A 25,432-nucleotide genomic window follows, 5' to 3' on the forward strand; every position below is an offset into this window, starting at 1 on the left:
CTTGCAAGGTCAAGGTGTTAAGGGAGGCACTGGGCACACAAGGTCAAGTCGCAGGACTTGCAGCACCCCTTCCACCCCGGGGTTCAGGCGGGCGGGAGGTGGCCTGGGCACTGCGTCCTTGTCCCGTGAGGTCCGGCCCGGGCGGCTCCCTCGGCTCCACCCCCGGCTCCCCCGCCCGCCGCTCGAGCCTCTCAAAAGCCCGGGCGCCCGGGGCGGCGGCGCAGAGCCGGGCCGGCGCACGAGGCGGCAGGGCGGCCATGACTGCGGAGCAAGCGCTGCCCCTGGGCAACGGGAAGGCGGCCGAGGAGGCGCGAGGGTCCGAGGCGCTGGGCGGCGGCGGCGGGGGCGCGGCGGGGACGCGCGAGGCGCGCGACAAGGCGGTCCACGAGCGCGGTCACTGGAACAACAAGGTGGAGTTCGTGTTGAGCGTAGCGGGAGAGATCATCGGTCTGGGCAACGTGTGGCGCTTCCCCTACCTGTGCTACAAGAACGGCGGAGGTGAGTGCGGCAGCGGGGACGGCAGGGACGCGGGGAGACACCTGGGGAAGGGTGACACCTCTCATGCAAGGCCCTGATCCTCCCTCCCAGTCCCCAGGAGCTGAGGGACTGCACGGGGCCCACCTGTTTCTCTGCGCCTGCGTGCAAGGAGCCGCTTCGCACCTGAGCGCTCCACCACCTGCCACCTGCCACCGGGCCCAGAGCAGCGTCTGTCACCTGCTTGAGGGACAGACCTGGTCCAGGAGCTCTGCTTTCAGGCAACTCTCGCTGGCGTTTTAGGCAGAAACCTGTTATTTAGCCTCGGAGGCTCCCTGTCCTCACAGGAAAAGATTGATCTGAGCTATCTTTTGGAGAGGTCACCGAAGTGCCAGAAGAAGGGGCCCAGCGTTAGCCATCTTTTGTAATTTTTTTAAATTGCCTCACAGTCACCTTGGAAGGTAGTGTTTTTATGGATCTCAAGGATGATGGGACCACGCATCTAAGAAGCTCCCTGTCTTACTTCTACTGAGGGCAAGATTCAGACTCCAAAGGTTTTTCCGTGCAGGATTGAGTTGACCCCTGGGGAGAACTTTTGCATAGGCTTCCCTGCACGCTCCTCACTGTAGTGTTTTAAATTTGCTCTTCAGGCCCTTTCTAGGGAAAGTATTTTAGGCCTCTCTGGAGGAAAACTGGCACCAAGCAGTTTCTTTTACTGGGCTCAGACTCACCCACAACTGCAACCACGCCGATGTGTGTGAGACGGGGGAAGACCAGCGTCCCTTCCAAAGACACCATCACAGAGTGCCATTTGGGAAGAACTGAAGCTGTGGTCCCCAGTTCTCCCAGCCCAGAGTGGGACCCAGATTGCCCCCACCTTCCCCCAAACTCCCACACCCCTTCTATCGCAGTAGGATGGCAGAGTAGCCAGGGGTCCCATTAAAACCTATGGTGGCACAGTTCCTCTCAGAAAAGGCCTGTATTGGCATTTCCCCTCCTCCCTGTGCTACCCCTGATCTTCAAACACTAAAAAGGTGACAGAGAAGTTGGTTGGCAGGGACAGTGCAGGGCTCCCTGTACAAACAGCTGAGGGGCCTGCGAACTACACTGCTTGGCTCTGGCCCTTTCTTTGGGGACATTCACCCTGAAGGCACAAGCTGCTCCAGGCCTGCCCTGCACTGGTAATGAAGTGGCCAGTGGTGTCCGTGGCTTGGCAAGGGGTGACAGCTGGCTGCAGACTTGGAGACCCAAAATGCACCCTGTGCCCTCAGGCAGGCCCTGCCTCACTGTGCAGACAGAGTCTTTAGAAGCTACCGTGTGTGTGTGTGTGTGTGTGTGTGTGTGTGTGTGTGTGTGTGTGTGCATGTGTGCACGGTGTAGGAAGTTGTACATTTAAGGTAGTTTGGGGCAGAAGCTACTTTAATGTCTTTCATCTAGGAAGTATTAGACCCAAACAAGAAGCATACTGCAAAGTAGAAAATGGAGATAAATTGGGTTAATCAGAAATTCTGTTACAAACTGTTTTGTAAGGTTGTAGTGAGTAAAGTTGAAACGTGACTCATTGTTGGTTGTTTGCTCTTTGATTTGCCAAAAACCTCCATCAGTGCAAACACCCAGGCTTCGTGGAGTTAGTTATTTTAAGAATTACAGTACTAGCTTTGTGAGTTCAGAGGCCAGCTGGCTTTCTCCCCAGTGTCATCTGTTGGGGTCACAGAGACTCACAGGTGAATTACAAGCTCTTAAGGGAACCGCTTCAGCTTTTTAATCAAATAGATTTGGAGTCAGGACTCAGATGCTGCTCACCCCATATAAGTTTCTGCCTTCAATCTAGCTGGGCTGTGGTTTCCTCTAAAAATAACGTGTTCATGGGCCAGACTAGTAGATTCCACAATAATGGGAGGTATCTATCTCATCCACAGGGTAAAATCTTAAATGAGTTCCTTGCCCAGAAAAGATTTAAGACCCATTCAAAGCCCAGTAGATAGGCCCACACTATCAGGATTGATCAAGGTTGCTGCTGTTAATCCGGTGGTTAAAGAGGCTTCATTTAGCAAAAGCAATTTCAGGTAAAGCCTCCATTCACAACATCAGATGGAGAATACTGTGTTTTCATGCTTTGTTATTAGATGAGAGAAAGAAAATGAGGGATTTGGTGGGGGGAGGCTTCTCCATCTGTGCCTAGGGGCAAGGCTAACTTCATTTCACTTATTTTGTAGAAAGGCCCTGGCCGTGGGTATTGTGTTTAGGGCAGTCCTCACCCAGGGTGACCCTAAGCCAGCTTTGAAGGGGGATTCTTGCTACAAATTTCTTAGGGCTCAGATTCATACCTGGGTCATATGTGCAGGGACATTTAACCTCATTGAATGATTGTCTGGAAAGTTTTGTTTTTTTTTTTTTTTTTCTTTTTCTTCACCAGAAAAATCTTTTAGGGAGATTCTACAAGAAAATAATGAATGGTTTTCTCCTTCACTCCCACCCCTTGAGATTAGTTTGGGGTAGAGAAGGGAACAGCACATAGGATAGGAAGGAGCTTAATCTGTGCTGGAGGGTGGAATGGGTGCTGGAGAGATCAATGCTTTCTCTTCAGGCATGAAGGTTGGTTTGCATCCTCAGCACCCACACAAAAAGCCAGGTGTGGTGGTACACACCTGCCATTCTAGCACCAGGGAAGTGGAGACAGGAGGATACCTGGACCTCACTGACCGGTGAACCCCAGCTTCATTGGGAGACCCTGCACCAAACATGGCGTCAAGGTTATAGAGGAGGACATTGACTTCTGGTCTCTATATACATGGGCACAAACTTGTATGCTCACGCTCACAGAAAGCAAATCGATCTCCCTATCTCTCTTTCTCTTGCTCACACATGCGCGCGCGTGCGCGCGCGCGTGCGCACGCACACACACACACACACACACACACACACACACACACACACACACATGCACAGAATTAATCAACAAAACACTTTTCCCCAAACATTCTTATTCAATCACGCAGATACCCTGGGAAATCGTCAATGGCATTAATTATTAAAACTCATTTTACAGCTGGAGAAGTCAAGGCCCAGAGATAGGAGGAAGAATTGCTTGAGGTAAAAGGTGGCAGAGGGCACGAAACCTCCTCCCCTCCCGTGTTTTCTGGCTCTGGCCTTTCCAGGCAAATTGGAATCCCAGCTGGAAGGGAGCTGTGTGCCACCTTGGGGTAGATGCCCACGGGACAGGATTGGTGTCAGGAGGGAAGTTTCCATATTACCTCTCTGCACTCTTACCTTACAGGGGCATTCCTGATTCCTTACGTGGTGTTTTTCATCTGCTGTGGAATCCCCGTCTTCTTCCTGGAAACGGCTCTGGGGCAGTTCACGAGCGAGGGCGGCATCACGTGCTGGAGGAGAGTCTGTCCTTTATTTGAAGGTAAGCGTTGATTTCGAGAGCAAAGCAGAGTCTTCCTCATTTGTACAAGTTGCCAGGGGCCGCCAAAGGCTGTCTCAGAGGACAGAGACCTGAGCCGCTCTTCTCTGTTCGTTCTCACAGGCATCGGCTATGCAACACAGGTGATCGAGGCGCATCTCAATGTCTACTACATCATCATCCTGGCGTGGGCCATCTTCTACTTAAGCAACTGCTTCACCACCGAGCTCCCCTGGGCCACCTGTGGGCATGAGTGGAACACAGGTATGGTCTCCAGGCTGGATCTCTCCTGGTCCTGTGGAGGGATCTGGGGTTGGTGGTGCACCCTGAGTCTGCAGTCTTTTGTCACAGTTCAGTTTCCTGGGAGTGGCCTCTGGAACAATGGTCACCTGACCAGAGTATATTCAGCATTTAGAGGGAAGGTAAGATCAAGCGCTGGACCACAATTTGAGGATCATGATTTCTCAAGTCCTGCCTCTCTGACTGGTTCATCTTTCTTAATAAGGTGGCGAGGTATTAGATTAAACTAAGGGCAGTTAAGATGATCACATTTATAGTAATGAGCACAAACTCGAAAATGCTTTTGGTTTCCAGAATTTGAGTTTTAGAAGACATTGTGTGAAAATCCTGATTTCTAGCTTCTCTCTTTAAAAGATGTATGTATTCTTAATATATGTGTGTGAATGTTTGCTTGTACGAGACCATATTCATGCAGTACCTATGGAGGCCAGAAGGGGGTGTCACATTCACTGGGGCTGGAGTTAGAGATGGCTATGAAGCACTATGTGGGTGCTGGGAATCGAATTCAGGTCTATTAGAAGATCAGCCAGTGCTGCTAAATGATGAGTTAACTCTTGCCCCCTAACTTCTCTTTAAATACCAAAACCACACCCAAGTTACTTGGTTTGCTTTACTTGTTCTAACCAGCTAAATGTTTGAAGGCAGCAACATCCCCCACACATACATATACACACATGCACAGTGGAAAGTCTTATAGGTCATCTTTGACTTAGATACAGTCTGTCAGGACTTCTTTGGCAATCTAGAGAAAGAGAATACCTGTCCCACCCCTTTCTGAGGTTTCCGTGCTCACTGCAGGCATCACCAATGGATTGTAGCACTCTTTCTCTCTGAGATAAGCCTTGGCCTCTGAGCCCTTCTCAGAGGTGCTCTATTTTGACTGGAATTGGGACACATACTATGACCTATCCATCTATGTCAGCATCCATGGTTAATTATGTCTGGGAGGGGCCTATCACCCTGAAAGCTGAGATACAGTGAGCCTGTGTACTGTACTGGTCACTAAGAGAAGCAGCAGCCATATTAGGTCTAGAAAGCACAGCAGCCTAGTTTTAGGTCTGTGTCTTTGCCTTACCTGCCTTCCAGTCACTTCTGTGTTAGTTGTTGTCAACTTTCCTAAGGCCCTGGGTTCAGTTAGCCTTCCTTTGGCAAGGGATCTTATGGAGATGTTTAGCAAGCTACAATTCAGGGATGTACTCTTGGACTCCTGATCATCAGTGTGTTAAGGAAACTCTAAACTTCTACATGCCCTGAATCTCCACTATGGTCCTTGCCATCGAGGGCCCTTGGGAGATTCTGTGGCTTGAATCTGTGTTTGTAATTTCTCAAGATTTAATTTTTAAATCATGCGTCAACAAGACATGTGTGGCTCAGTGGCTCAACAATTGCTTACCATGCATAAGGCCCTGGGTTCCATCCCCAGCATTAAAAATGGATGAAAGGAAGGAAGGATGGGCAGATGAATGGACAGACAGACATATGGGAATGACCTGAGGCTGAGGCATGCTGTAAGGGGGAAGAAGGTCTTGCAGAAGAGTGAGCTAGGGAAGTATGGGGGTAATATTTCACAGACTCTGCCTCTGTGCTGTTGGTCTGCTTTTCTACTGGAAAAGCAGTTCATTATCCCACATGGAATTATTCTGCACATTGTGAGAGGGTTTGGTATTGTTTCACTTTTTGTCAGTTCCCCAGTTGAGTTGGTATTTTATTTCTAAATTAATTAATTAATTCATCTTTAGGATAGAGTCTCATGTAACCCAGGATGGACCTGGAGTTCCTGGCCCTCTTGCCTCCACTGCCTGGGCTCTGGGATTACAAGAGTGCACAGAGCAGCTTTAACTTATGGTATACATGACCTTAGATCAAAGGCTGAGAAGCAATTGACTTACTATAATTTTAATTTCTTACCTGTGAGAATACTCACACAGGTTTATAACCACTGTTTATTTTTATATAATCAATTTTAATTCAAATGACACATCAATTTTGAATATCTGAGGGAGTTTGTGTGTGTGTGTGTGTGCCTTCCAGTCTGTCTGTCTGTCTGCCTGTTTGTATGTCTGTCTGCCTGCCTGCCTCCCTGCCTTCCTCTCTTGTTTTATTCTGCTAGGGTTTAATTTGCTAGTACTGAGTCATAGACTTGCTCTGTGGCCCAAGCTGGCATCCAGCTGTCCTTCAGCATCGACCTCCCAAGTGTTGGGACTTCGGGTGTGACCACCACATCCAGCAGAATTTCTTTTTCCTCTTAGGAAAAATATTAAGCAGCACCATTTTAGAGTCTGATAAAATCCCAGGACGCCATCATTGCAGAAACAGGCTGGGGTATGTCCAGTCAGATTGCTGGCAACATGGCTTCTAGACTCCAGTGTAGACTCTCTGGGCACCCAGACCCACCTGCTTTCAGCATAAGCCAGCAGTAGCCAAGAGAAATGAGAATGACACAGACAGCTGGGCCATCCATCCCCAGTGGAGACCTTCCTGGCTTGTGATCCCCTTTCTGCAGAGCCCATGACATCCTCACTGGCTGTGTCTACTGTGATCAGCCTGAATGGCAGGCGCATCTGAGTGAGAAGGCACTGGCAAATGTGGCAGTACCTACTCCTCACTGGAGCTGAACCAATGTCTAGGTCCTAAAGCAGCTGATGTAGGAGGCTGTGCTCCAGGGAGCCTGCAGCCCAGTGGCTCATCCAACTATGTCTGCAGGTGTGAGTGAGGCCCATGGTGGCTCACGGGTTCCAAATCAACGGCAGCCAGCAGTAGAACCCTGGCTGGAGTTATTCTTGTTTCTGTCTTTAGCAGGCTGCAGGCTTTACAGAGGAGGGCGAGGGTGTACATGGGGACTAAGTTACTATTTATCCTTGGATTATTTCTTTTCATAGTCAAGAAAGTTAGGGAAAGTAATTCCTTAGAGGGTCTTGGGGTTCTCATTTAGTTAGAATTTAGGAGAGGGAGGTCAAAGAAGGCTTCCGGGAGAAGGAGGCAGCTCAGGATTGCTCTGGACCTAGTCACTAGGACACTTCTCCTGAAGAGTCCTTGGTGATCAAATTTTTGATAAGAGCTTGTTCAATAACCAACCTTTTTGACTCATTGGAGGGAGGGAGGGAATAAGGGACCACGGGCCTCTTCTGTGTGTGTTCCTGCTGGTTCATCCAGCCCTTAGCTCTTCACAAGGCCACTCCAGTAGTTACCTCTTACTATGGGAATGGGAATCCACAGCTCCATCAAAGCCCCTGGAGATATCTGTTCTATTCTGTTCTTTTCAGTGAGGGCGCTGGGCACCAGAGACCAATGCCATAGATAGGGCTAAGCAAGGAAAGACAAGAATGAGTAGAAGATGGGGGTGGGTTTGAGGCACAGGGGGGGCATGCAGAAAGATTCTGGATAGGAACAGAGTGAGGTTTTGCTCCCACTGCATCCTCCTTCTGATAGAACCAGAGCAGGCCACCAGGGAAAGCCGTGGCCAAAGCATAGATTCTCCGGTGTGTTCTGACCTGTGTCTGCCAACACCACCTGGCTGTACCACCAGCTCTGTGTGCTCCCTGGGTTCGGCCCCATGAAGGTTAATTTTCTGTGTGTTTTGTCTTGTTCCCACTCAGAGAAATGTGTGGAGTTCCAGAAGCTGAACTTCAGCAACTACAGTCATGTGTCCCTGCAGAACGCAACCTCCCCGGTCATGGAGTTCTGGGAGTAAGTGAAGGATCAGCTGGCCTTGTCCTCATCCCTGCCTTCCCATCTCCTCCCACCTCCACCCCACTCCTGGAAAAGCTTAAGCTCAACTCCTCCACTCCAAGCTTCTTGGCTCCCATGGCCATCAGACTGCTGTAGAAGCAAGCATGTGTGTGGGTTTTTCCGGGGAGTCCCATAGGAGCAGCTGAGAGGAACGCATTCTGGTTCTTGGAAAACATGTCAACGTGCCTGCTTACTAGGGCGGGAAGTGCCTGGTAAAAGGACAGTTTAAAAATTCATTCTGAACAGCGGAGAAGTCAGAGCAAGCTTGCCATAAGCAAAGCCAAGAGTATATTTAGCCTTAGAAAGCAGAAGTCTCTGGGGGTGGGGGGTGGGGGCTAGCTTGCTCTCAGTACCTGAAGTGTGTGAAAGTTTTCAAGTGTATTTATGAAGGATGTGAGATCAGAAGGACCCAGAAGGTTGTGAGCACCCCTTATCCCAGAAGCTAGCACAATTCTATCAGAGTACTAAAGCACTGTCAACCTCATGGGGCTCAGGAATACAGTTGTGTGTAAGCTGCACACTAGATATAACCTAGGGGAGCATCATTCTGAGGTACCTTATGAAATGTACTCTGTAGAAGTATATAATGCACAACTCACAGAACGTATACGGTGGCTCTGACTCCTACTGTAGGAGGGTCCCTCAGTCCAGGTATACATAGGTGGTTTCTGTGAGCATTGGAGACTAGACCAAATAGTTCTTGATCTTTTTCAGTCTGCAGGGACCTGACATCATTGATGAAGTCTCCCCTACTTTGTGGCTAATTATAATAATGAATGAGGATGAATGGTGGATTTCTGAGTGATTTTAATTGGTTTTCTGGATACCATTTTGTTTCCTTCCTTCTAGAAGTCTGGATGAATTTAGATCTCTGGTCAGTCTTTATATTTGTTCTGTTTATGTATGTGCCTGGAATAGAACAGACACTGCCTTACATATTGTAAACCTTTCCAGGGCTAGTATCCAATCCTTACTTTTCTTTGTACTATGTTTCTTTTCTCAGTTGCGGTTTTCAGATAATTCTGTATTGACACAAGGATCCGGACTTCTTCATTCTCACCCCTTTCTAGTGTTGCACTCTATGAATGGTTACTTTGTATTTACAAGTCTTCTTGGTAGGGTGAGACTGAGGTCCATCCCCACCGTGGTTGAACTAATTGAGCTTTCTTGACCCTTTCTAGTCTGTCTGTAAACCCATCTTAGCTTGCTATATGCTACCGTAACAAAATACCTAGGACTAGGTGACTTAAAAAGAATAGAGGTTTGTTTCTTATACTTGTGCAGTTTGGAAAGTCCAGGGTGGAGCGACTGGTAAGAGCCGGCTCCTGCACCATCATCCATGTCAGAAGGTAAAATGGCAAGAGAGAAGCAAGGGGTCTAAATTCAGCTTCTCCTTAGGAAATCCATGTTGGTCCCATGGTAACAATTCAAGTCAGTTCCCATAAGCCACTTTTCAATGCTGTTGCATTGGGATTTCACTCCCTAATTCATACTGCAAGGGGGACACATCTAAACCATGGGCAAGGGTGTAGCTGCTGGGTTGTGGGGCACGTGTTGCATCCATTTTAACAGACGATGCAGAGATTGCTCTAATATGCATCCTGAATATCAGTTTAAAGGAATTTCTGCTGCTTTGCTTCCTTCCTTCCTTCCTTTCTTCTTTCCTTTCCTTTTTTTTTTTTTTTTTGAGAAGGGGGTGTTATTTTATTTTGTGTGGAGGTACCTTGCCTGTTTGTATGTCTACATACATGCAGTGCCTGCAGAGGCCAGAAGAGGGCATCAAATCCCCTGAAGCTGGAGTTAACAGATCATTGTGAGCTGCCACGTGGGTGCTGGGAACCAAACCAAGGTGTCTCTAAGCGCTAAACACTTAGGCCATCTCTGCAGCCCCAAGCGAACCCTCCATTTCCTGTGCGGCAATTCATCTGAGCCAGTGGTTTCTGTTTGTTCCACGTTTTCTCCAGACAGCGTCTCGCTGTGCAACTCTGGTTGGCCTGAAACTTGTTGCATAGACAACGCTGGCCTTGAACTTTCAGCAATCCCCCTGCCTCTGCCTCTCAAATACTTGTATTACAGGCCTCTGCCACTGCACTCCAGCCAGATTTTATTTCTCCCAGATAATGAGTGTGAAGTGGTATTTTACTATTTTAAACATGCATTTCCTTGATTGCCCCTGAGGTGAGCATCTTTTTGTGATTTTGACGCATCTAGAGAAAAACAAGTGCTCCTGGATTTCTCTGGGTTGTGTTTTCTTATTGACAAACATTTTTTATACTTTTTCCCCCCTAATATAATTTTCTTTGCTGTAAGATCTTTTCTGTGTGTGCGGCTTTTCCTTCCTGATGTGTACAGAATTTTCCATTTCACTGACACTGTGTTTATCAGTTTCTCCTTTGTGGCTGGCACATTTGGCTTTTTATTTAGGATGGCTTTCCTCCTCCAAGGTTATATGAACAGTTTCTGTATTTTCTCCTAAGAGTATTAAAGTTTGGATTTTCTAGCACTTAGGAACGCCATGTGTATGTGGTAAAAGATAGAAATGTAGGTTTCATTTTTATGTGAAGATTGGATCTCTCCAGCAGCTGTTACCCATCAGTCCCCCCATCTCAGCAGATTGACAGTGTCTTCTCACCTAGACATCTAGGCTTTCCTAATAGTCTGTTTGGGCATTCTTGGCTTATCTAGGTGATCTTTCTGTATATCGATGTCTCCCTGTGCTGCTGTTATGACCCTTGACCTAGTCTTGCTCTGCTCATTTCCAGAATGATCTTTCTGTTCCAAGCACATTTCAGAGTCAGCTTCTTTAGCCTAAGGAGCAAGAAATAAATGAAAACAACTTTGTTCCATTTGTGGGGATTTGGGGTAGAGGTTTATTGACCCGCTAGCTTAATTTGAAGAAAGTCCTCTCTCTTGGATCAAAGCCCATCTTTCAGTTTGTGAACCTGGTTCAGCTGGTTCTTCCTTATTTGGGCCTTTAAGATGCCTTTCAAGTGTGGCCTTGGAGCAGTTAGCATCCAAATGAATGGCACTTACCTAGTCAGTCACGGTCTCAAAAGGAGTCTCTGAAAGGTGTGGCACGAGGGAGGAGGCTTTGGTTCTGGGTGGGACAGCATAATTTTTTCCAACCACACTGGGTTGGGGTTCCCTTGAGAAATGTACAGGGCCTTACTTTGGTCACAAAAGGTTAAATATATATATTTTAGGGAACCCATCCTGAAATAAGACTTGGTATTTCTATAGGACAGCATGGGTTTTCCCTACAGTCCATCACTCCTTTTGTAACTTTGGTGTGAATCTGGGGGGTTTTATTCATTGTATTTTTATTCATTTTAAGGGGTTACATGCATGCAACAGTACGCTGTTGAAGTCAGAGGACAATCTGGGAATTGGTGCCCTCTTTCTACCATGAGGGTCATGGAGACTGAGTTCATGTCTCCGGGGTCAATGGCGGGGGCCTTTACCATGGAGCTGCCTTACTAGCATAAGTTGCTGTATGTGCAGTGTCTTTGCCCACAGCCTGTGCTTTCTGCCAGGCTTGGAAAGGCTCTCTGTGAGGGCTGCTAGGATGCATAGGTGGAGGAGGAGGTACTGGAGAAAACCCTACATGAGAAGGGGTGAGGAGGCGCCGGTGAGAGCCCATTCTTCCTGAGTTTTCAGTTGGTCAGCATCCATCACTTCCAGCACCGCTGTGTCATGTCCTTGCTACACATCAGAGTGTCAGCCGTCCCCAGCCACTGATAACCGCAGATGACTAGGCACAGGAAGCGTCATCTCGTCAGTGTCTATGCTACGTACCGGGTACCGATTGCTGTGTACTGACAACACTCCCTCGGGTGCCTTTTATCAGACCCTAACAATTCATCTTCTCAGAAGAGGGCTTGGAGCACAGACACCATGTGAGGGTTTACGTCATCCCGTGAAGAAAGACAAGACCTTGGAGGAGTACTGATGGCTGTGCCATTTGATGGGACCACCATGTACCTTTGATGACCCAGGTTGCCAATCATCTGATATTCACCCCTCCACAGTCTGCCCCGGAGACCTCCAGCATTTCCTCCAGCCTCATGTTGGAGAACACTTTGCTAGGACGTGGTTCTTTCTTGCGTTGAGCTGATAGTTGATCCTGGGACTCTGGGAAGAACTTTCTAGTTTTTCACCTGACAGTCCTTGGATCCTGGGTCAGTTTCCCCAGAACTGCTGTGCCACCATGCTTTCTGGCCTCTTTCTTGTGTGGCCTGTTTGGCTTCCCGACTTGTTCTCAAGTCCCTGTTATCCACACCAGGGACACCATGCTTGGTTGAAGCAGAGACTCTGGCTGCCGGCTACTTCATTCATTCTACAAACGCCTGCTTCTTGCTGTATGTAAGAAAGGCGCTATCTTCGAGGGAGGCAGCAATGACAAATGCCAATCTCTAATACACATGTGAAACAAACCCACAGATGACCGTAACATCCATGACAAGTAGCTGCTTCCCTGCCTGCAACTGGTCTGGCTTCATACCACTGAGAGCACAACCCACATCAAACCCACTTAAAATTTTCCTTTTCTTTTTCAGAATGTATCTCAAATGACTCACTCAGCCAACAAGACAAGCCAGACCCCGCATCTGACTCTGGCAGGGGCTTGTAGGGTGGGACAGCTTGTCTTTCTAATGTCACAATTCAAGATCTGCCATGGTGGTTTCCCTTAGTTACCATTCTGCATCAGGTCCATGTGCTTGACTGCATATGTCTGCATTTCCAAATCTTGAGCCTGCATCCTCTGGTGAGACAGGGAACTGACAACAGTAGATGGGCAGTGTGTTTGCTTTCCTTTCTCAATCTCCACTTTCTGCCCTGTCCCAGAGTTCTATGAGCAGCCCAGACTCACAATGGGTACGGTTACAATTGCTCTGCACATGGACCCGCGTGAGGAACGTGTCCTAGCACTTACTGTGAGCTGGGCTGCTGCTAGGCTCTGAGTGTTTCCGCCTCTGTTTTGTTTTCTTTTTATTCAGGACCCAGCCTTGTCTGTCAGGATTATCTTTACTGCAGGTTTGCTTTGTATTTTTAAAAGCTCCACAGATGTCTTAATTCATCATCTTTGGATAGAAATCAGGGCTCAGAGGAACAAACCTGTTCTTACTGAGACACTGGGTTTCTCCCTTGCTGACTCTGCCTCTCATTTTATTCTTCCTCCACCTCTTCCCTCCTTCTCCACCCTCTTCCTCCCTCCTTCTCCACCCTCCTCCATCCCCCCTTCTCCTCCTTCTTTTTCCTCCTTCCTCTTCCTCCTCATTCCTCCTCCTCCATTCTGGTCTCTTTCTCCTCCTCCTCCTGTTTTCCTTTTGTCTCCTTTTTTACTCTTCACCCACTCACTGGCCTCCCTTCCCCATTATCTGCTCTTCTTCCTCTTCTGCCTCTCCTCCTCCTGTTGCTGGCTTTCGTCATGGCCCATACATGCCCTGGCCTGTACCAGGGTCACCCTCGTGGTTCGTTGCTCTCCCCTCGCCTGTGTCTGGTTCTGTGTTTTCACTGAGTCTTAATTCAGATGTCAACACCCTCCCGAGTGGCACAGTGGGATGATGCCAACTCCCTCGGCTTTCTCTCGGCATAGCTCTTCCCTGAAATCCCGTGTCTGTGAACTGGCTCATTCCCCTTCATCTTCCGTGTAGTTTAAGCTCCTCGCTAGCACAGCCTGTGTTCTTTGTTCGCTGTTGCCTGCCAGCACATTTGAGGTGCTTTGGAAACATTGTCAACAATCCATGAATGGAATAGTGAGTGAATGGACGCCTGCCGGCCGCATAGCTCCTTCCACTTCAGCCGGCGCTTGGAAGTGGATGATTCCACCAGGCAATACTGGGGGCAATGACGCCTCCCTACACTGAGCTGTGTGGACAGCCTGCCGCACGGGTGGAATGAATGTTTGCGAGCAGCTCTTCCACCTGTTGGGGACCTGGTGCGAGTCAGAGTTCCTCGCTGTGATAAAACACCCCATGTGAAGAGTAAAGAGCTCCAAGGAGGAGAAGGCTCTGTGTCTGCTTCCGCTTTCACAAGCCTATGTTTCCTCACTTGGTCCTGTCTGAGTCCATGGTGGCAAAGTGCTCCATGGGAGCAAGTGACCGAGGAGGTGGCTCATCTTACGGTGCTGGGAAGTGGACAGAGATCGAAGGGGACTGGGTTCCAGTGTCATCCTCTCACGGATGCCTCCCTGTTCTAACCTCCTCCTAGGCTCGCCCTCCTAAGGGTCCCATGGCCTCCCCGTGGTGCCATTACTAGACGTTAAGCCTTTACAGGGGCATCTAAGATCCAAACCATCAGGCTGATTCTGCCTCTACTCTGTCTTACTGGCCTGTCTGGGTAGCTGTCACGTGATTTGAGGGACATGAGGCCCTGCACGGGCTGTAAGCAGACACACGGATTTAGCTCCTATTTATTGAGTATCCTAGTTACAGTTACTGTTGCTATGATGAAACCCCATGATCAAAAGCAAGTTGTATTTGGCTAATAGTTCCACATCACAGTCCATTATTGAAGGAAGCCAGAACAAGAATTCAAACAGGGCAGGTACCTGGAGGAAAGAGCTGATGCAGAGACCATAGAGGGGTGCCAGCCACTGGCTTGTCTCTTATGGCCTTGTCAGAGTGCTTTCTTATAGCACCCAGGGCTACTACCTACCAGCTGGCACCACCCAGAGTGGACCAGACCCTCCTCCTATCAATCACTAATTAAGAAAATGCCCTACAGGCTTGCCTGCAGTCTTATCTTATGGAGACATTTTCTCAACTGTGGTTCCTACCTCAAATGTCCAGCTCACTGAGCCACAGTGTTCCTTCTGCTCACTTCTATTGAGGCAGAGTAGTGGCTAGGGCTGAGCTGTCATGGCCTGTGCAGCTAGCCTGTGACCTGAAGATTTTGTATCATACCCCTTCTCCAGGGACAGAAGGACCCCAGACCATTTTCCTAGGTCAGAACTGAATGCTGCTTCCTGACCCTGTTCCACCCCACACCATCACCCTGCCTGTGACTGCAGTACAGATTTCAGTGGTAGGTGCTGTGGCCCAGCTGGAGTCACTTTCTTTTCCCATGGAGGGTGTGCCACTGGGCAATTTGGGTGGCCTCTGGAAGTCTGTTGTGCTCCTCTGAACATAGCTGAATGTGTCACATTAGCATCAAATGAGACAGTATTTGGAGAACAGCTGGCACATGGTACATGCTCAACGAGGTTGGTGTTTTTTTTTTTTTTTTCAATGAACAGTTTTAACCTTGTCCAAAGTTCTCCTGGGTTTGCTCACAGCATTAGTACCCAGAGACTTGAGAAACAGTGGAGGAATCCAGGAAGTGAGAGGGACTGGACTTCCTGATGTACTTGACAAAAACCTGTGGGTGCTTGCACAGAGCCAAGAGGAGGGAGACCGCCGATCCAGCTTGTGGGACAGGCTTCATGCAGGGGCTGGGGTTGACCCAAACTGGACTTTTAAAGGATGAATAGAAGTTCACATGGCTGATTGTGGAGCTAGCAGAAGGGACTAACACAGACTTGATCACAGATGCCGAGGTTGCCTGAGGAGCTTGTGGACTCACGGCCTTCGGTTACAATGCTGTAGTGAGCATGGAGAAAGGCAGAAGGTATCAGGACAGTAGTTATCTCCTTACCTGTGGTCAGCTGATCAAAAATGTTAAGTGGAAAATACTCGCTATAAATCCATTGGTATTCGTGCGTTTGAGGTAGTAAGATGAAATCTTGTACTTCTTTGGGTGAGATGTCATTTGTCCTGCAGAGAGGGGGAGAGAGAGTGAAAGAGGGAGAGGGATGGAGATGGGGAGAGGGGGAGGGTAAGGAGGAGAGGGGAGGGGAGAGGAGAGGGAAGGAAGGGAAGAGAGGGGGAGGGGGAGAAGGGAGAGGGGAGAGAGGGGAGAGAAGGGAGAGAAGGGGAGAGAGGGGACAGAGGGGAGAGAGGGGAGAGAGGGGAGAGAGGGGAGAGAGGGGAGAGAGGGGAGAGAGGGGAAAGATTGCACAGGCCAGGGTTGCTGGAGGGGTCTTCTTCCCTCAATCACTTTCTCCCCCTCCCCCCTGGTATATCCATGCTATATATGCTTCCTGCTTGCCAGTCTCTCATAGCATCTTGGTCAGATGCTGTGGTTTCAAGCTGCTTGAGTTCGGGTGACTTTATATTATGGAGTAACAGCCCAAGTACACAAGAGTAATACTGGAATTTCAGACATGTCAGCGAGGAGTCAGAAAATGCTTTAAGGAAAAATTAATTTCTCTCTCTCTCTCTTCCCCCACCTCCCTCCTCTCTCCCTATCCTACCAATCCTCTGTGTGTGTGTGTGTGTGTGTGTGTGTGTGTGTGTGTGTGTGTGTGTGTGTGTGTTGGGAGTAGTTTCTGTCTTTGGCTTAGGATGGCCTCAAATTTCTTATTTGTTGGAATTTGTTGAATTTCAAGGTGACTTGGAATTTACAGTCTTCCAGCTTCAGCCTCCCAAAGGGCAAAATAAACACTCAGGTGGCTGAGACCTTTGCGTTTTCTCCCTGTGCTTGCTTTATAAATTAGACTTTAGTGTACATTTAGATGTATAGGGAAAGCATGGCATATTGTGTGGTATCAGGCAGCCACTGGGGCTCTTGAAACTTCTGTTCTCTGGTTAGGAAGAATCTGTCATATATGTCTCTTCTGGATAAAGGGAATGGCCATGCATGTCTTCTCTGGATAAGAAGAAGCCACCATGCATATTCTCCAAGAGAGCTTGCTCTATACCAAGCACCATGGAGGGGCTGAGGTACATTAGGAACAAAACAAGTGAGTATCCCTGTAAGTCAAGGTTTGTCCTCTAAGGAACATGCAAGCAGGCTAACAGAACTGAGAGGGTTGGGGTCAGGTGGGCTTCTTTGAGGGGATAGCATTTGATCAGGGACCCAAGAAGAGTGGAATGATTGGCTTATCTGTTAGGACAAATTCTGAGGCCAGAGGAGCAATGCAGGATGTAACCCTATGTGGAGGACATGGGTATGTTCTGAGACTTACACGCAAGGTGGACCAATCCTGATAGACACTTGAGGTCCCATCTTAGACGACTTTCTATTGCTATGATAAAGAGCACAACTAAAAGCAACCTGGGGAGAAAAGGTTTATTTAGATTACCTGTCCTGATTGTAGTTCATCACTGAGGAGTTCAGGGCAGGTACTCAAGCAGAAGGGAGCCCTGAACTATGGAGGAGTGAAGCTGGCTTGTCATCGTGGCTTGTTCAGCCTGCTTCTTCCTACAACTCAGGGCACCCACCCACGCATAGTGAGCTGGGCCCTCCTACACCAATCATTAATCAAGAAAACCCTCCCATAGACTTGCCTACAGTCAATCTGATGGGGGCAGTTTTTCAATTGCGGTTTCCTCTTCCCAGATGACGATAGCTTGTATCAAGTTGATAAAATACCTACCCAGCATAGGCCCTAAGTGTTTCTGGACCTAGTGCCTTTAAGGATCGTTGGAAATGATGATGTGGACTCTCCTCAAAGAGTCCCTACAGTTCTGGGAATAGGACAGAGCTCATCCCGCGTGTGCTGGGTGTGGCCTGGGTGCAGAAAGCTGGTTTCTCCCTGGGCAGAGGGAGGCTGGGACATGCCTGTCCTCAACTGTTGGGAATGCATGGGTGGAAACAATCTTAGAAGGTGGTGGCTCGCTCTGCTCCACTGTGCTGCTCCTAGATGCAAAGACCCCACCTGTGCCCCGACTTACTAAGGCTCCACCAGCGCCTTCTTTTGCTACAAAGTATCTTCTGACCTCACATCACATCCTGGGTGGGTCTTTCCCCAATAGAGACTCACGGGAGCCCAAATTGGTCAGGACTCAAGGTTTGTTTCTTTTGTTTGACAATGACTATGAGACGGGTCTTACAGGTACTGGCTTTTGGATGTATATAAGCTTTGTCTCATTTCTAAAAGCTTTTTCTGGGGTGTGACCACTATAGTCATGTGTAGTCCAAGCATGCCCATGGAAGCACCATTTGTGATGGTAAGAAAAAGAGAGAGAGAGAGAGAGAGAGAGAGAGAGAGAGAGAGAGAGAGAGAGAGAGAGAGGAGGAGGAGGAGGAGGAGGAGGAGGAGGAGGAGGAGGAGGAGGAGGAGGAGAAAACCACCTGTGAGATGTCCCATGAGTGAAATTATGCAGCAGCTATAAAAAAGAGCAAGGCAGGAAATGTGTTGCCGCAGAGAGGAGCTGCTGCTGAGGTGAGGGAGGGGTGAAGTGTGGTGAGAGGCATGTGCAGGCTGAGGTGCTGGCATCTGAAATGATCCCCCTCTTCCTTGGCTTCTGGAGTCTCCGTATAACCATATTGAATGAGGATGGGATCAGAGTCTAAATGTGAAATTGCTCACTGTGAAGTTATTCTTAGTACACGCAACCTAAAGGTCCTTGTTTTTGGGTGCCAGAATGTTTTTGGGTGCCAGAATTTCAGTTGCAACTTGTAGCCTCAGGTGTACTGTGGAGTGTTTGTGTTCAGACAGTTTCTTACGGGCCTGGAGAGATGGCTCAGTGTGTAAAATGCTTAAGACCTCAGCTCTGAGGCACATGAAAGATGGGTGGGCATGCCAGCCTACCTATAATCTTAACACCTGGGAAGATAAGACAGGAGGTCCCTGAGCAAGCAGCGTAGCTATACTCAGTTGGTGAGCTCTGGGTTTCACCAGAGACCCTGCCTCTGTAGTTAAACTGGAGAATGATCAAGGAAGACACCTGACATCACCTATGGCCTCCATATACATGCAAACATACACTCATGAGTTCCTGCACACACATGAGGATAACATATACACATGGCTCATGTATCTACACATATGTATATACATTTATACATACACACATACACCAACACACACGGGGGGGAATTTAAGATTTTAGAGCATTTCAGATTTTAAGTTTTCAGATTAGAGTGTACTTTACCTGTATTTATGGATACTTGAAACTACACATACCCTTAACCCCATGGACATGTCTGGGAGGGTACATCTGATGTCATTTATCCACAGGCTACCCAGTAATAGTACATGGAAAAAGGAAAAGTAGGTAGTAACAGGGTTTTGCTTCTCTGGTCTGTGCTCTCTCATAGTATTTGAGTTTTCAAGTTACAACTATCAGAGCTGTTACAATAAAGGCAGGAGTCACGGTATCGGTGAATGAGATGGCAATCTTGATGATTCTCTTTGCTTGTGTGAGAAACCCATCTTGTTAACCTTACTTATTGGCTCATTCTTGTTAATATTAACTCATTTAACTCCACAGTCAGCCCTAAGAGGTGGGCAGAAGTCAGATTTCCATCTTCCCTTTTACCAACACAAGGGTATTACCTCAGCTCATGGACTTGAACCCCAAAGCGAGTCCATCATCCACTCCTACCCCTGAGCACTTGGTTTCTGCTGCTACAGGCTGTGCATATGCAGTGGATCTCATCTGCATGAGGGTTCTGCTTGTTATTGTCCCCTCACTGAGGCACTGCAGACCCTTGACTTGAACACAGCTAAGAAGAACAGAGAAGGGGTCAAGACACTTGCCAACACTAACTACAATGCTTCTTTGTTGTCCCAGCAGGGTTGTGACCTCTTTATTCTAACTGTTGAATATTTAACCGGTTACATCACTGGCAAATGGAGTTTTAGCAACTAAAATATAGTGTATTCTGTGTTTCTATACTATATTGTAAATCACATATTGCCCCCCCCCACCCCCTAAGAGAGCACACCACTAACAATTCATTCTCTGCCTGCCCCTGGGATCCTGTGCTGCTGAAACTGAATCAGGTCCCGATCTACTGCTCTGGTTTCCTCATATACATAAAACCTCCCTGGTGTTCCCTGCAAAGCGCCAAGTGGAACCAGCCCTCCAATCTACTGCCAGTGGCATTTGAGGAGTAGAGAAGGCCCAAAGGGGACTTTATTTGTTCTTGTGTACCATATGGAGTTGTCTGCCTTAAGCCATCCCCGCCAGCGTTGTCTCCTGACCCAGAGCCCTATCTCAGGAAGGACCTCTCTGTGTTCTGACATGGTCTGAGCCCCTCACCGAAAGCCCCACTGAGGGTCAGGCATTGTTTGCACAGATAGTTGTGAAAAGCTGTTCAATGCTGTGATGTAATGTGGGGAGCCAGAGGCTTGGGCCTTGGGAGGCTAGCGTCAAGAATCACTGTGCTGTTGCCTTGGGCTAATTACTTATATCTGCTGTCCAGCTTCTGTGGAACAGCAATAGAAATTGGCCTTAATAGAATTCTTCATAGTTAGGGTCTACTCTTGCCTGACATTTGTAACCATTCAGACAAAAATACTCACGTCTGAAATTAGCTAGGAAGGTACTGGCAATTTTAACTGACACTATATAATGGGAAGGAACCAGTTGTGCATAGGTCCCCTGTTGCATCCTGATGGCTACAGTGAGGGAAGGGGGGTCACTTTCAGATCTCCCCTATTGTGTGTCCTGCCATTACACAGAGTTGCATAGGCTTGTTCCTTCCACCCACCTGTGCAGACAATGGGTTGCAAGGCTGACTATCTGCCCTGCACATCATGGGGATTGGGAAGTCAGAGGTTAAGGGGCTTGTTGAGGTACCTCTCAGGGTGAGCCAGAGCTGTGCCTCTGATGCCTACCTGCATCCTCCTGTGATTGCTCACTCTCCTCTCCTGCCCTGAAACAGTGTCAGCTTTCCTGTTTCTCGGCTACAGCATCCACTGGCATGTGATTCCCACAGTCCCAGTAGCAGCCCTCTGCCAAAATCCCAGTGCCCACAGCCATCCCTGGAAGACTGTCACTAGATAGGGCATGTTCCTGATAGGAAAAAGGAAGGGGAGGGAGGCTGGAGAAAACTCGCAGAAGGCTCTAGCATATGTACCGAATAAAGGCATCTGGCGTTTGTGGTGTGCCCTTCACTCTTAAGAGGATCATTTAGAAAGTGGCTTGAACCTTGTTTTAGAAAACGTGATTTCTGTCAGGCTGGGGCAGATGTTGAATGTGATACTGATCTAGTCTGCTACCTGTTGAGAGAATGGGAGCTGAAGAATCGATGCTGGCTCTGACATGTTCTCTGTGGTCCTCTCACTGGTGGCAGTGAATAAAATGATTTTAATTCAGGGACAGGAGTGGAGTGGCTTCGAAATGCCTAACTCTTCATAATTTCAGATTGTTTTTAACAGAGTTATAAGAGCATATTACGCTGTCCAGATTCGCACGTGTGAATTCACACACACACACAGACACACACACACCACACACACAAACACACACACCACACACATATACAAACACACACACCACACACAGACACACACACCACACAGACACACACCCCACACACATACACACACCCCCACACCACACACAGACACACACACACCACACACACAAACACACACACCACACACATATACAAACACACACACCACACACACAGACACACACACCACACAGACACACACACCACACACATACACACCCCCACACCACACACACACACACAGACACACACCACATAGACACACATCACAAAGACACATACCACACACACACACATACACTCACACCACACAGACACACACACTACACACACACACCACACATACACACCACACACACATACACACACCACACACACATACACACACCACACACACACACACTCACACACACACACCTCTGTTTCCCCTGTGCTCTACCATCTTCCCACTGAGTTGGCAGATGAACAACATCCAGGATAGAGAGGGATCCCCAAACCTGGGACAACCCAAAACTCCTTCATTGACCTAGAGGAAGTAATTCAGATTCTCAGGCTCTTCCTCAGTAGCATGATGTCTGGCTTCATGACTGTTTCACTCGCCATGTTCACCTTCACAGTGTGTGGAAATGGTGAACACTCATAAACCGGGCTTTGACTTGGGGACTGGGGTTTGTTCCTCAGTTAAACATATCTTGCTTGTAGTCAGCCTGCAGTCTCAGGGATAAATGACCATCACTCACAGTATGCTGTGTTGCGGCTCCAGGATGCTCAGTTCACTGTGTCCAGCACTCCTTTCACTCTGGGTGTTTCCAACTGCCAGTGGGTTTCTTAAGTACAGCCCATTGTCCATGGAACAGTTTCTAACCCTCACTTTGAACTGTCGTGGGTATTCTCTTCACCCCAGTGAAGGGTACGGAGAATGCTCTCTCTTGTCCCTTGGACCATCTGCTCCTGTTACTCCTGCAGCCTTCCCCCACCCACACTCACTTTCTGTTTACTTCTCAAAGGCCTGAAGGAACAGGACAGTGGTGGCCTCTGGCGGACCCACTCTTCACTGCCGTTGCCTGTGTGTCCCTGGACTACTGTCTGGCTGCTACAACTGTGACTCTCAGCCAGCCTCTACCTATGGAAAGCCTCACCTCTGTGGATGAGTGGGGCACAGGACCTGAGTGTCCCTGGGCTCACAATTGCTCACTAGTGCAGAGCCATTATAGGGATGGCCGTGGCTTGGACAGTGCCTCTGAGATCCCTGAGTCCAACTGAAAAGGTAGGAAGGCAGGATGCTGGTGCTAGACAAACACCTGATGCTGAGGACCTGTGGATGAGGACAGATTGCATTGTGAAGTTTCAATGAGTCACCAGCAGCTAAGCAGCCCTCTGCTTCTCCTGGGTGTACCTGTCCTGGTCTGTTGAACTCTGTCCACTCCTCCCACAGAGGAGGCGCTTTGGGCGCCTGTCTCTTTGTCCTTGCTGTCTCTTCTAGACTCGCTGTCCCTGTCTTCTTCCTCCCACTCCTCTGGTCACATCATGCAGCTATAGAGGGTGGAAGAGAAGAGGTGTTGGACAGACTGTGGGAGACTAGAGTTCAAAGCCAGGCTGTGCCACCCATCAGTTTTGTGATCATGGGCAAATGAATTAGCTACCATCCTACTACTATGATAAAAACAACCTTGAGCAAGGCAACTTATAGACCGAAGGGGTTCACTGGGATTATGATTCCAGAGGGTAGGCGTCTGTTAGGGAGCGGAGGCACTTCAGCAAGTGGCATGGTGGCTAGAGCCAGAAGCTGAGAGTTTACCTCTTGACCATAATCAGGAAGTATGCACACTGGGAATGGAGTGGGTTTCTAAGACCTCAAAGCCCACCCCCAGTGATGTAACTGCTTCAAAGAGGCTACACTTCCTAAACTTCCCCAAATAGTGCCGCCAACTGGGGGCTGACTTTCTACAATTTCAGTTTTTAAGTGTATGAACAACATTCTCATTCAAACCAGCCAGTTAAACACCTGTGGAACCCGAACTTTCTCTGAACAATGATTATAAAACCAAATGATAGGCTAAGTGTCCTGGTTTCTGTCCGCGCCATGCACAATGCAGAATTACAGTGGCCCCCTTAGTCTTGTGCTTGAAATCAGAGTTCTGAAAGCCACAGGAAATGTAAACCGTCCAGATTCTTACATATACACACCTGTGGTTGTGGTTAATTGATAAATTTCCAACAGTGATTAACAGTAATAACTAAAAATACCACTGTGACAAAGTCACCAAATCCCCATTCTTGCACTTTGTGGTTCTCATTAAGTAAATTAAGGAAAGCTGCTAAGGTGGTAGCATATAGACTGTGGAGACTCCGGTCAAAGGGGCAGCTCATGTCTTGGGCAGGATGTAGCAGCATAGTGAGAGACTTTGTCATTGCCACTCAGAATGATGTGCCATTTAAGACATAGAAATTGTTTATTTCTGAGATTTCCCATTCAATATTTCCAGAATATGGCAGACCATCAGTAACTGAAGCTGGGAACAACCACGTACCCTGGAAAGGAAAAACATCTGGGTGGGCGCTTCCTTGTGAACAGGTGTTTAGTAGATTTATTGAGGTACACTTTACCTGTAAGATGTGACCATTTTAAGCATACAGCTCAGTTGTCTTGTATAAACTTACAGTGGGCAGCATCATAACACAGTTTTAGACCACTCCCATCTCCCAAATTAACTTCCACTGTCTAACATGTGTCTCCTCCTACCTCCAAGCCACTTCTCATCTGCTTTGCCTCCGTGGATTTGCCTCATCTAGACTGAGTATATAAACGGAACTGGGTCTTTGGTAATTGGCTTCTTTCATCTAATGGTTTCAAGGGTCGGCCCTGAAACGACAGCTTGACTCAGGGCGTCCCTGATCTACACTGCTTAGGGTCAGAAGTGTTTCGGACCTGGTTTTCTTCCCTAGCTTTTGAGATATTCATACCAAGTTTAAAAGCAAAATCATTTATGTTTCATGCTCAGCTCATACAGGAGAGTGAAGGTAACTTTATACAGTACTCCCAGTGTGTCTGGGTTTTACTGTGAGCTGGAGTTTTCTACTTACAATGTCAAATTGCCACACAAAAGCTTTCTGCTTTGGGAGCACTTGGGTTTGGGGTTGGGAATCCTCATCCTACACTTCATCTCTCTCTCTTTTTTAAAAGTAATAACACTGCCTGTCCTGTTGGCATCCATGGCTGACAGATGTTTGAGTGGCTTCTCCTAGGGGCTCTGAGGATTAAATGCCGTTGAGAACATTCATGTGTGTGTTTGGGGTTGAACCTGTACTTGTTACTTTTGGGGGCTATATGTACTCAGGAGCGGGATTGCTGGGTAGATTATTTTTAACTTAAATTTTTGTTCTTCCTGTTAGTGTATGTGTGTGAGCACACAGGTGCGTGCACGCACCACGTGTGAAACTATGGTCATGTATGTACAAAAGTCAAAGAGCAGCTTTCAAAAGTCAGTTCTCTCTGCACATCACAGGTGCCAGAGATTGAACTCACGGGGCAAATACTTGACCTGCTGAGCCACCTCACCAGCTTATCGGTCATTAGGGTTTTGTTGTTGTTGCTTTGGGTTTTTTTGTTTGTTTGTTTGTTCGTTTTGTTTTTGTTTTTTTGCATCTAACTTTTATAAAAGAACCAAGCTGCTCCCCAGGGCTTCCAACCTATGCTACATCTTTACAATGTATGAGACTCTATTGTTTCTGGTGCTGTTTGTCAGTTTCTGCCTTTCGCATGTGGAGTGGCTGTCACTATGGTTTTTTGCTCCACATCTTCCTGAAGGATGTCTGTGAAGACAGTTATGGAGTGCCAGGTCCGACAGAGCTATTAGGGTGTTTGTTTCAGGCTTCTAAGAGAATTCCTAGGGAAGTCTGGAGTGGGCAGGTTTTCCTGAATGAGGTTCCACTGTGGGCTGAGAACTCAGTGTCTTGAAGAAGTCACGGGGGTCAGCAAACTCCTGGCCAAGTCCTTGTCTCTGTAAATAAAGGTTCACTGGAGGAGAGCCACACTCTCTCACTTGCAGATTGCTCCTGGCTCTGCTCACACTGCAGGGGCAGAGCTGGTGTCTGGGATGGCGATGGATGTCTTGCAATGCCTCGAGTGTCTGCCCTCCACAGTGCAGCTTGCATAGCTTAAGCCTCAGAGATCCTGGCGTACAGTGAGGTGTCTGCACCACATGTGGATGGCCCTGCTGTTGGGACTGGAACACGGAGACTTGTGGTCTGTACAGTCTGAACTGGAGTGTGCAGGGTGGGTAAAAC

At 48.1% G+C, this 25,432-nt stretch overlaps 1 protein-coding gene across 1 annotated transcript in view; it reads left to right on the top strand.

Moving 5' to 3' along the window:
• Window positions 1–245: 245 nt before the first annotated feature.
• The window catches only part of Slc6a11 (solute carrier family 6 member 11), a 115,339-nt gene continuing 90,152 nt past the window's right edge, over window positions 246–25,432 (top strand). Inside the window, exons 1-4 of the mRNA NM_024372.2 lie at window positions 246–498; window positions 3,752–3,886; window positions 4,007–4,147; window positions 7,780–7,870. Of these exons, the coding sequence (NP_077348.1) occupies window positions 258–498; window positions 3,752–3,886; window positions 4,007–4,147; window positions 7,780–7,870 (608 nt within the window). The 5' untranslated portion in view covers window positions 246–257. The remainder of the gene's footprint in view (window positions 499–3,751; window positions 3,887–4,006; window positions 4,148–7,779; window positions 7,871–25,432) is intronic.

Source organism: Rattus norvegicus, chromosome 4 (genome assembly GCF_036323735.1).
Source record: "Rattus norvegicus strain BN/NHsdMcwi chromosome 4, GRCr8, whole genome shotgun sequence".
Lineage (NCBI taxonomy): Eukaryota > Metazoa > Chordata > Mammalia > Rodentia > Muridae > Rattus > Rattus norvegicus.